General features: G+C 37.1%; 1 protein-coding gene across 1 annotated transcript; it reads right to left on the bottom strand.

The window, feature by feature from the left end:
• Positions 1-5349: 5349 nt before the first annotated feature.
• Positions 5350-11078, bottom strand: LOC118584654 (prolactin-5A1-like). The gene is made up of 5 exons (XM_036188915.1): positions 11048-11078; positions 8645-8820; positions 7168-7281; positions 6339-6533; positions 5350-5538 (listed from the first exon to the last, which is right to left on the bottom strand). The coding sequence occupies exons 1-5, from the start codon at positions 11076-11078 to the stop codon at positions 5350-5352; spliced, it is 705 nt and encodes a 234-aa protein (XP_036044808.1).
• Between the last annotated feature and the right edge of the window lie 773 nt (positions 11079-11851).

The raw sequence follows: 11851 nt of genomic DNA, 5'->3' as shown, positions 1-11851 counted from the left end.
TCTGGGCTGGCATCATGGTCTTTTACTGTCTGCAAAATGCTTGTCCAGGGTCTTCTGACTCTTAGAGTCTCCATTGAGAAGTTGGCTGTAATTCTGATAGGTCTGCCTTTATGTTACTTGGCCTTTTCCTTTGAAGATCTCAGTATTCTTTATTTATTCTGTATTTTTAGTTTTCTGATTATTGTGTGGCAAACAGACTTTTTTCCTGGTCCATTCTATCTGGTGTTCTGTAAGCTTCCTGTATCTTCATAGGCATGTTCTTTATTTTAGGAAAGTTTTCTTTTATAATTTTGTTGAATATATTTTCTGTGTGTTTGAGCTGGAATTCTTGTCCTTCTTCTATCACTATTAGTCTTAGGTTTGGCCTTTTTATGGTATCCCAAATTTCCTGTATGGTTTGTGTTAAAATATTTTTGAATTTAACATTTTATTTGACCAATGAATCTATTTCTTCTATCGTGTCTTCAATGCCTGAGAGTCTCTCTTCTATCTCTTGTATTCTGCTGGAGATGCTTGCATCTGTCATTCCAATTTGCTTACCCAGGTTTTCCATTTCCAGAATTCCCTTAGTTTGTCTTTTCTTTATTGCCCCTATTTCAATTTTCAAGTCTTTAGCTGTTTCCTTAACTTGTCTGATGGTTTTTTCTTGGCTTTCATTAAGGGATGTATTGATGCTTCCAATTTTTTGTTTGTCTTTTCCTTGACTTCTTAAAGGGCCTCTATCATCTTCACCCAGTTGTTTTTAAGGTCACTTTCTTCTGCTTCATCTGTGTTGAGATGTTCAGGTCTTGTTGTTGTAGGACCACGAGGTTCTGACGATACCATTTTGCCCTTTATGTTGTTGAATGTATTCTTATACTGGTGTTTACCCATCTGTTCTTCTAACAGGCATAGGTAGTGCTTGTGCCTATAGGAGATGCTGATGTTGTGGGGGGTGGTTAGCCAAGGGGTGGATACTGGAGTAGGTGGGTTTGGGCAGTGGAGTGGGTCTTTTGCGAACAGAGTCCACTGGGTGGCAGTGGTGGTAATGTGGCCTGCCTGCAGATCTATCACCTGTTTGGCCAGGTGCTGGTGTCTCAGCAGTAAATGTCTAAATGTATTTAATTAGTGATTAATGAACTATCTGATGAGAATAAGATGCAAAAGTCAATCAAAGAGGGATCTTGAAAAAGACATTATTAGTCAGTTTTGCTTTATTATGACCTGAGAAATAATCTTTAAGGGAGGAAATTTCATGTTGAGTCAGTTTTAGTTCATGGCTATTTGTTCCCACTGCTCTTGCCCTATGATTATCAAGTATATTATGTTGGTATCACAAGACAGAAGGAGCCCACTCGTGCCATGCTAGTTTTAAAGAGAGATGGAAGGGAAGAGGAAGGGAAAGACAGAGAGATGGGGTTAAAGAAAGGAGGGAGGGAGGAATGAAGGGAAAGAGAGGGAAGAGAGATACTGAAAGGGGGGGGGTTATCCTAGTTCCTGTTAAAGGTACATTTTTAAGAATGTAACATCCTCCTTCCAAGTTTCACCTTTTCAGTGTTCAGAAACTTCATGCAGTGTCACAGGGTGGTGATTAAGGCATCAAACATTAGGTTTTGGCCATATGATTCAGATCCACACTAAAATAAATTCTTTGGAGAGTAGATTACAGTTGAAGTAGAGCAGAGTCCATTTAGGGCTGTTCTGTGATGTTCATTTCACATTGTGTTACTCTTCCACTGTTGTTTATGATGTATCTTTATTCAAATGTTGAAAGGGACACATGACAATCACAGGGAAGTCTAAAACTTTGGTTCTTTTAGACTACAGAATTTAGTAGTGACATTTGACTCTGCTCACTTTTGTGATGGAGAAAGTGGTCACAAAAATCAGTGCCATACTGGAAAGCCAAGTTTATTTGTAATTGCTCATAAAATTAATTGGCCAAATGATCACTTCTCTTGAATTTTTCCATCATTTATTATTTTCTTCTAGTCTCATTTTTTGAGATCTCCTTGACCGTTCCACCTAGCACAATGCCTACAAAGACATGGAGTGCTGGTGTCTGCATAAGCATTATGTCTTTTCAGACATTGTTAAATTTATTTAGAGTGCCAACATTGCATACCAACTTGTCCCTTGATTCTTCTCTTTCTTCAAGATTCATATTCTCACATCCATCAAAAAACAGATTAGTATCTTCTACTTTGAAGTGTCGATATGCTGCTTTCTCACACTAAAATGTCTTGCTTTACTTTGGCATCACAGAATGAGTAAATCTCAAAAATTAATGTATCACCTATGTAGTTCAAAAATGTTCCCCACTTGAGGTTTCCAAACTATTATCTCATAATAATATTAATAGTAAAATATTATATCTGCTTAATACATGACTATTGACACCTGATAATTTCTTATCATTCTATTTGTGTTAAAACCTCAGCCTTTTTTGCTGAAGTTGTGATTCATTGATATAAAAAGATACTTGATGGTTCAGTATATCTGCTTCCTTCCTACTTTGGTCTATCAGGAGTGCATCACTCCTTTATACGCCTCTCTAAGTTACCAATGCCATGCACTTCTGGAAGAGCACTGGTCTCAAGTGAAGTACTATCCTTGCTGAGCTTTGAGCCACTGTTTCTTCATTTAGCACACTCATTCTACCAGTGTTAGAATCACCATGGGTACTTCTGGAAATCCTTTCTCAAAATTTCAGCTGAAAGTCCCAGAGAACAGATATTTAAGCTTCAGTCTTGGTCTTTGTGGTGCCCATGAGGGATGATTTGGTATTTTGTGCAAACAATCAATTTCTACATTTGCTTTCATTCTACATTTGTTCTTTTCTACAGTACTGCTGTTATTCTGGCTATGGAAGGATATTTTATTCAAATTTTATCTTATGTTGAAATCTAAAGACGAAAGAGAAGGATGAAGAGGGAAAAAGAAGGAGCAGGAGAAGGAAAGAGACTCTTTGTATGGGTAGCTCATTTTTATAGTTCTCTGCTATTGCTCATTGTCTACATAAAACACTGATATCTTTACTAGTCTCCCCTGAAACCTTGACATCAAGGCATGTCTCTACTGAACAGAAGCTTTTTACTCTCACTTCCTTAGTGATTTACCCACATTTAGTATTCATGCTTGTTAAAAACACTCTGAAAATTTTATTTTATAAAATCACACTGTCAAATTTCCCCTGATATTTTACCATCCTCTGTTATATATATATATATATATATATATATATATATATATATATATATATATATATATTGATCTGAAAACCAATAACTTGGATCTAAAACATCCATGATCTCACCAACTCTCCCAACTTTGATGGAAACAGACTGAATTATAACAGAGAGCTGACATTTTACATGCACTGAAGAGGTCATAGATCAGTTTAAGGTATGGTACTATGCAGAGATAGTTAAATTATTACAGTCAAAGGCAGGAGCAGGAATGAGAGTGGAAACACCACACTAGGTCTCCAGGAAGAAGGTAAGCTTGGCAATGCTCCTGCGAATTTGGCAATTTTGGCATATGGTAGATTTTCTTGAATATTTATATACAGAATAACCTAATATTGCTTGCCCTAGAACTACCGTAATTCAATAGATTAAGACAAAGAATATTTCAGTATAATTGAATTTATCAGCAAAGCTAGGGAGAAGGGAAATAAAGGAGAAAATAGGATGGTATCTGATATTATGTTTAAAAATAACAATAGATTTATTTAGATTTCCTTGAGTTCGGTAATTCAATAACAATTAACTTCACATTCTGTCTCTCATCCATTTTAGGGTTTGTAGTCTTTTTGTTTCTTTCTTTTCTTTCCATAAATTCTTTGTTGTAGAAAGACAGCTGGACAGTGTCATTTTCAAGGAGGTCTCTCATTGAAATCAGCAAAGACTCTCACTTGCTCTGAGGCAGTTAATGGGTTGCAATACCCTCTCCCATCGTGCTTTTCCACACTGAGGCATGGACATTAGGGATTGTAGCTATGAATTTGGGTGCAATAATTTGTGACCTTAATGAGAATATCTGTGTGTATGGGCAGGTTAATTGTTAATAAAGAAAATTACTTAGGGTTGAAATCAAGGGAAGAATTGCATTTTACTCTTCAGGTAAATTAGTTCTAATGGATTTGACTTTCTGATCTATTCTGTATCCCTAGGAAGAGAAGAAAAAGAGGAATTGTTAGAAACCTAATGGAGACATCAGCAGCCATGCAGATCAATGGCTGTGAAGTGAGTGCTTATGATACATGAGTTCCTATGAATCAGTTGGTAGATAAACTTCTTTGAACCACTTTGGTTTTTGTAGCAACAGGAAAACAAGCAGAGACAGTAAGGAGGTCACAAAGAGCAGAGCTGAGGAGTAGGAGAATCTAGCTAGGGAGGCTTTCATGATAAAGACACTTTATCCTAAGGGATACCAATTTATAACAATCTTTTGCACTCATTAGTATGTTCTATGAGAGAGGTACCTGCCATCAAGAGAGGATTTAGTTGAGAGCTTTTGAAGCTCATAAGACTGCGGTGTAAGAATTGCCCATTTCTTCTAATCTTCCATCCAATTGTGATAATGTCACTTAAATGGAAATACTCTGGCAAGGACAGTAGCAATGAGAAGTTCTGTATTTCCATTAATATAACATCCATCACAACTGCAAGTGACTAGAAGCAACAGAGGATGGGGGGAAAGTACTAAACAGTGTACAGATGAAGTTAAAATTAGCTGGGAGAAGCCTTGTTAGACCCCAGGTAAAGATAGTATGTGTCTGTATCAACGATGATGCTGAATAGATGAGAATTCAGAGGAGCATGAGCCCTTGCAGATACCTGAAGTTATTTCCTCTTTGGATCCTGGCACTTTCTGGACTGACACTTTCATGGAACTTACGTATATTGAAGTGCATAATACTTGTAGGTTTTTCTCAGTACAATGTGAAAATTGGCTCATGGTGGTGGATGCTAGTTGTCATAAAGTATCCCAGGTCTTCCATATTCTTGCTAGAATAATATCGTACTCATCAAGTCTACTCACTTGACTTGAATTAACTCACTGAGATTCTGAGTCAGGTTGTATAATACCTTATTTTCAAGAAAAACATGTTACTTATGACAGATTTTAATAGGAATATCTCAATACTTTTGATATGTTTGCTAGTAAATGAACAAAAGAAACTTTCACAAATTAATGTTTTTGTACAGGACATTTTTAAAACATCAGTTTTTAATATTCCAAGAAGAGTCCCTTAATTTCTAAGTACATACTGAAAAGGTGTAAAATTAACAAAAATGTTTGAAGGGATGAGTCACTGTAGCATCCTTCTGTTTCTGAGCATTTCAGAACAGTTAGGATGCAGACTTAACATTTTCTGCGGACCATTTGACATCTCAGGATCTTGACATGCGTGACAACCTTTTCTGCATTAAACTTCAGGCAGCCAAGGAGGATATAATAGAAAAGAAGGCGAGAGGAATTGTTTAACAGATGTGAAGATGGCAATCCAGCTGAGGCAGGGTAGGCCTCATCTTCCTCAAATTCAAGACGAACCTAGTCACCAAATGATAGGCATTTATTAATTGTACTATCAATAATTATTATTCTGCTGTGCTTTTAAATGTTGAATAAAGATTTGGGAGAAAATTAGGAAAGAAAATCTTCAGCCCAAAATATGGATTTTCAAGAGTCTAGAACAGGTGTCCATAGATCTGTTAGTTATCTAAGAACTAGACACAAGACCCCCACACATATTTTTGACATGCAGCTGGTCCTAGATGGAGAATATCTCTACAAAAAATAGACGGAAGTTGCTACTTGACTGTAGATGTGGGTTTGAGTGAAGGACAGTTGAAGAGCTAGTGTCAACTCTCCCAGGAAAGACCTTTTCTATGTCTTTGCTGTTGTCTCTGAGATACCATTTGTGCATCTTGATTTTGTTAGTTCATCATTTTCCTTTTATTGCTTGCAATCAAATTTACTCACCATCTAATATCTGGAAACAAAGCCACAGAAACGATGAGAACTGTATGTGGTGATTAAGTTGCAGCCAGACCAGGGATGGTGTTATAAAATCTGCTGAGATCTCAAGAGACTTTCACTCTGCCCAGGAAGGGCACTGTCCAAATTACTGTAAGAAGTTCCTGTCTCCTAAGAGCCCTGTGCTGTAAGCTGCTGAGTAAAACACCTTTGAAAAAGTTGGAGTTGATAACAACCCCTTAGGCATGAGCCTGTCTATTAGCATGCCTTAATTTCATTCTCCCAGAAGAGAGATACTTCAAATGCATTTGTTTCTACCAAGGTTAAAGCTTTCATGAATGAGAAAAGCACAGTAGTAAGAGGCAGGAACTTACCAGGTTGAGTAATGACTTTACATCCTTTAGGAGTTTTGTGAGTTTTGTGAAATTTTCAACTATCTTTCTGATTTTAGATATGAAAGCACCAACACCAGGGATTGACTCCAGATCAGCAAGATCTATTATTACATGACTCAGGGTGTTATTCCAGCCAACCAGCATGCCTATGGTCACTTTCAGAAGGACCTCAGGCTAGGAAAAAACAATTGAGCATCACATTAAAACATGGAAAAACTGCAGGTTGAAGTGCATGTGATACCTAGTATAGTGTTTGTAGCTTGTCTTATACAATTTTTTGAGGATCATTTGCAAAAGTGTTAATACGGTGATTTGTGAGTGTTTAGACATGGAATAGATCTTAGTAGATATTCTCTTCCTTCACTGTTTTAGATATTATCTTCACTTTCTCTCATGTTTACAAGTGCTGATATGCATAGTACATGTACAGAATGTGCACAGCAGATGTACAAAATCATTAAAGAGCATAGTACATGTGTGGCACATGTACATATTTGAATACTTTAAATTTAAAACATTAAGATTGGTTATGTCAAGGAATAAGATGGGAAGGTGTATAATGGTTACTATTAAGAGGTTGTATAATGTGTCAACTTTGCACCCAATGCCATATTTGCCTCCAGTGAAACACATACAATATTTCCCAAGATGTAAATACCAAGGAGAAGGTAGCAACATCAGATGAGAAGCATGAGCTTTCCCCTTGGATTGCTCGGTTCCCTTCCTTTTTCCTGTAATGACCTGCAGCTTGGCAGAGCCCATGCACCGCTGCAATTTATGTGATGAGATAATTACACTAAGGACTCACCTGAATCTCTTGGCCTTCTGTTGCGTTATCTGGGAAAGGGAAGGAATACTTGTGGCACAAGAATTGCAGGGGGATTTTGTTCAGGGCCCATGGACCTGAGTAATACTCTTTGTTCTGGAAATGAGGAGAACATTCATTGAACTGGAGAACTGAGTCCATGAATCCACAAGTAGTACATCAATGCATTTGTTCTGTGTTTACGTCTAAAGGATGAGCACTACATGAAATATTTAAATTTAGGAATGAGGAAAATGACGCTTTAGAGTCGTTAGTGCATCAGGTTTGTAACATCACTTTTCTGGCTTCCATTTGAGGCTATGGATTTCTCTGACTTATTCCTCCCTTGTTTTCTCATGCTTTCTAAAAAGTTATTATTTGAAAGAAGAAGGAAAAAAAATTACAAGACACTTGGTGTTTCAGTGATGCACTTCCTTAGAATATCAATGGCCCAGTAAATGTGTATTTGAGTTTGTGAACCCTTGGCTTCCTGTTATTTAAGTTATCACTGAGTCTAGACACCTTTACTATAGCAATTTCCTTAAAAATTCAAACTGTGATTTGCTAATTGTAATAGAATCAGTCATTAGAAAACTTAAGCATAATATTTTCTGAAATATTATGCACCAAAAAACTAAAATACAAATAATATAATTAATTGTTCATGTTATTAACATTTACTGAAATTATATTTTATTAAATATATTATTTAAAATAAATTTTAAAAAATTTTATAGTGAACAAAATTATAAAGATTAATGGACTACTAGGGATCCTAACAAGTTGAAAGATTGCCAGTCAAGATTGCAGAATGAAGGAATCTCTAGTGATTAAATAGGAACATGGTTATCACACAAATGAGAGGCCTGTGTTACAAGCTGCTTATTGTTTGAAGTCCTTGTCGTTCTTGCCACCTTAACTGATTCAGAGGGGACAAAGAACCTTCATACAGAAGGCAGAAGCTATAAAACAGTTCCCTTCAAGTGACATCTTACAATGTCTCCTATGTTTGGGGATTTCTGAGAAGCCATTATTATTACTATTATCAACATCATTATTGATTTTCTCCTTCCAGCATTCTGTCTCCAATTTTAACCCTCCTCAATTCAAGCTTTCCCTTGCATTTATTGGGTATCTGCTGTGCACTAAGTGAAAAATGCTGATGGAAACTGCCCCTTCCCCCACTCTCTCAAAATGAAGGCAGAGATTATTTTCAGCCAAATATTATAGGGCTTTGTGTCATAAGTGGAAAAATTTTAACTAAAAATATAAAAATGTTTTTCAGAGAAAAAAATCATTTAAAGACTTTTTCTTCATTCCATTCTTCTGGTTCTGCTTCAGTGCCAGATGGTTCTTGTGCCTGTGAAGGTGTGTTATATGATATTAATATCACAGTCCTTCTCCACTGAGCTGTAGTACCACCCAGATATTGCTGTGAAAGCTCCTCTTGGGAGAAGACAGAAGTCAGCGAGATACTTACAAACTCATTGAACATTTCCAAAATGAGGCGGTTGCTGTCCTCAGGTAGGCCACGTGCCTGATTAAACAAGTACTCAAGAGTCAGCTGGCAATGCCCATTTATTACTTCACACATGGGCAGAGAGGCCACCTTCTCCCACAGAAGCATGCTTGATAATAGTGGCAGCAGGAGTGCCCCTGGCATGAAGAGAGATGGTCTGTCCAAGTGAATTGATGTGCATCACCCTGTTTAGGGAAGCCTTGTCTAGCTCCAGAGCCCTCTTTCATACAGCTTAGTACATTTGAGCTGGTTTGGGAGAACAAACATCATCCACTATGAAAATCACTCCAATGCTCTGTCCTTCATGACATGATCAGACAGGTGCTAAGATCTCTGCTCTGATCACACCCACTTTTCAAACTTGTGACAATGACCTGTGCTGATTTCATCAGGTGATAGACCTCTAAAACATTAGTCATTTGTTCTTTCAAGAGGAAAGATCAAGTATGTACTACCTTAAAAAGACCTGCCTGCCTCTCTCTCTCTCTCTCTCTCTCTCTCTCTCTCTCTCTCTCTCTCTCTCTCTCTCTCTCTCTCTCTCTCTCTCTCTCTCTCTCTCTCCCCCCCTCCTCCTCTCTCCCTCTCTTTCTCCTTTTCCTTATTTTTTGAGACAGGGTTGCTTTGTGTATCCCTGGCTGTCCTGGAACACACTTTGTCCACCAGGCTGGCCTCAAACTCATAGAGATCCCCCTGCCTCTGCCTCCCAAGTGCTAAGATTAAAGGTGTGTGACATCATTGCCTGGCTAAAAAGATCTTTAAAACCTTAGTGATACTACCACAGAGGATTTTCAGAAATAAAAATGTGAGGACCAGTCGGGGTGCAGTAGGAAACATTTCTGCAATAAGGTGTGAAGGTTGTATTTATAATTTCCAGACTCTACGTAAACGCCTGGTGGAAGTTGAGGCCCTTAGTAAGTTCAGCCTTCTTAAAGGGCTGAGATAGTGATTCACCACAGAAAGCTGGATAGAAAAATTAGCCAATGGGTAAGTTGTGATTATAGTTGAGATGCTCAATGAATAAGATAGATCTGTTAAAGATGATTCCTGACATAAACCGCTAGCCTCCAAGTATCATACATATGCATGACAGTATGTATACATGCACACATAATACAAATGTGTACACTTGAAAATGTGCAAAACACCCAAACAAACAAATGAAAAAAGCCTCCCAAAACAAAAATCCAAAATGATGCAAAAAAACCTGTGAGTCTCAGAAGTCAAATTCCACAGAACCTTTCATAGAAGCAATTTGAAATATCCAAACTAAAATGAGGGAATTATTAAGATTAAAGTGTGGGAAATATCTAATCTCGAAAATCTCAAAGAATTAAATTTATCAGAAAAATTATTCAGTGTGAAAGTTAGTTAACCAACCATTTCTAATATAAAATTAAACTCTTGTCAAAATTAACATTATCTCAGTTTTTCAAAGAACGTGATGTTTTTATGAGTTTACTTACACTTGATAAACACACACATCATCTATTGCTTATTGAAGAGACATTATAAGTCTAGGTATGTTACTCTTTTTGTTTCAAAATTTATAAAATAAATTTATTAGTTGTTACAAATTCAGTTCTTTATATTTCTTTTACTGTTTTTTTTTTTTAGAAAATATAATATATTTTTATCATTTCCCCTCACATTTCTTCCCTCACACCTCCCATATGTCCCCTCTTTGCTCTCTTTCAAGTTCATGGCCTCTTTACTCAATAATTGTTGATATATATACAATTAGTTTTCATTTTACAGTATCAAAAATATAAAGTCCAATACATGCACTAGCATGCTTTTTTTTTTTTTTACAAAATCACTTGGTTTGAGTCTCTCAGTTCTCAGGAGAGTATAAGACACACTACTGCTAGCATTGTCTACCTAAGGCGGAGAGCTGAAAGTTTCATTAGGTTGATTCAAGTCAGTTTGTCCAGACAGTGAAAGGTTACCTGCTTCATTCTGGAATTGTGACAAATTATACATATTGACTCCTGTGTTCTCATTCCAGATAGTTTCCGATTTTGAGATGAACCATTCCTTGTCCTGAGTCTGTCCTGAGCATTGGAGATTGTGATAAGATCTCTCTAGTTTCTACACAAGAGATGCTGGTAATATGAATACCTTGTTCTCCCCCACTTCAATGGAGACAACAAAAACCCCAGACATTGCTACATTTCTCTGGAGCATAGAAGGTTCTCTTCAGAGCTGTTGATGGAAGAGTCTACTGTGCCTATGCCTTTACAGCAACTACTATAGTTTTTTCCCCCTAAATCCTGCATGAAACCAAAAAAGTAAAATACAAGTGTAGCTTGGTGTAAAATTATGAATTCTTTCAGCTTGGAGGAGCACAAATGAAAAAATACTTACAGGAGTGGGTTTGAGTCAAAGACAGTTGCATCTCTGAGAAAGCTCTGCAGTGTGGATACTAACTGAGGAAAGCTACTTCTCCAGAATCCTGCCTTCAGTTACTGTCCACCACTTATGTAGTCCATCAGACCACTCCCAAAGGTGTGCAGAGATAGGCTACAGGAGCAAATGGTATTTGGAGTCCCAGGTGAGGGTCATGGGACTCCTCAGGGAGTGTTGACCATCTCATCACCATAATGGAAGTCCTAGCTACATCTATATTGTTTTCCTTATTTCTATACTTGGCCTTCAGTTAGGCTTCAGTTAGATCACAGGTTACCACTCGCAGATGTCACTCCATAGGAATGTAACAACTTCCTAACAATTCATCCTTTCCTTCCAGCTCTTACATTTTTCTGTTAACTCTTCACCAAAATTCTATGATCAATAAAATGTGTGACAAACTTTTCTTTTGATTCCTTTATGAGTATTGGGCCACTATGACACAGTAACAATAATATAATACCACAATTTTAGTAGCTATGATTCTTTCATAGTAACTCCCAACAAACTATAAAATTGGTCTTTGCTATCTAGGCTGACAACAGCAGTCATATGTGGTATATATGTATTTTGAAAAGTTCATTGGCACATCACGTCTATTTATCAAAATATCAGTGAAAGCCTCCATATTGGAAAAGGCTAGGACCTCCCCAGCAATAGATTTTAGCATGGGTTAGAATACAAAACATGGGTTCCCATTTTGAACAAGTCTAAAACCAAATCAGAAGGTGGTTATTTGGTTGTACCATGAACATTGTACCA

Source organism: Onychomys torridus, chromosome 5, assembly GCF_903995425.1.
Source record: "Onychomys torridus chromosome 5, mOncTor1.1, whole genome shotgun sequence".
Lineage (NCBI taxonomy): Eukaryota > Metazoa > Chordata > Mammalia > Rodentia > Cricetidae > Onychomys > Onychomys torridus.
The sequence above is the reverse complement of the archived record's forward strand: the minus strand, read 5'-3'. Positions and strand labels throughout refer to the sequence as shown.

Coding starts and splice junctions, on each gene's coding strand:
- LOC118584654 (XM_036188915.1), bottom strand. CDS start 11,078: ATGCAACTGTCTTTGACTCAAACCCACTCCT. Junction 7,282..8,644: donor TGGAAATGTTCAATGAGTTT/GTAAGTATCTCG, acceptor CCTCATTTCCAG/AACAAAGAGTATTACTCAGG. Junction 6,534..7,167: donor CAGAAGGCCAAGAGATTCAG/GTGAGTCCTTAG, acceptor GTTTTTTCCTAG/CCTGAGGTCCTTCTGAAAGT.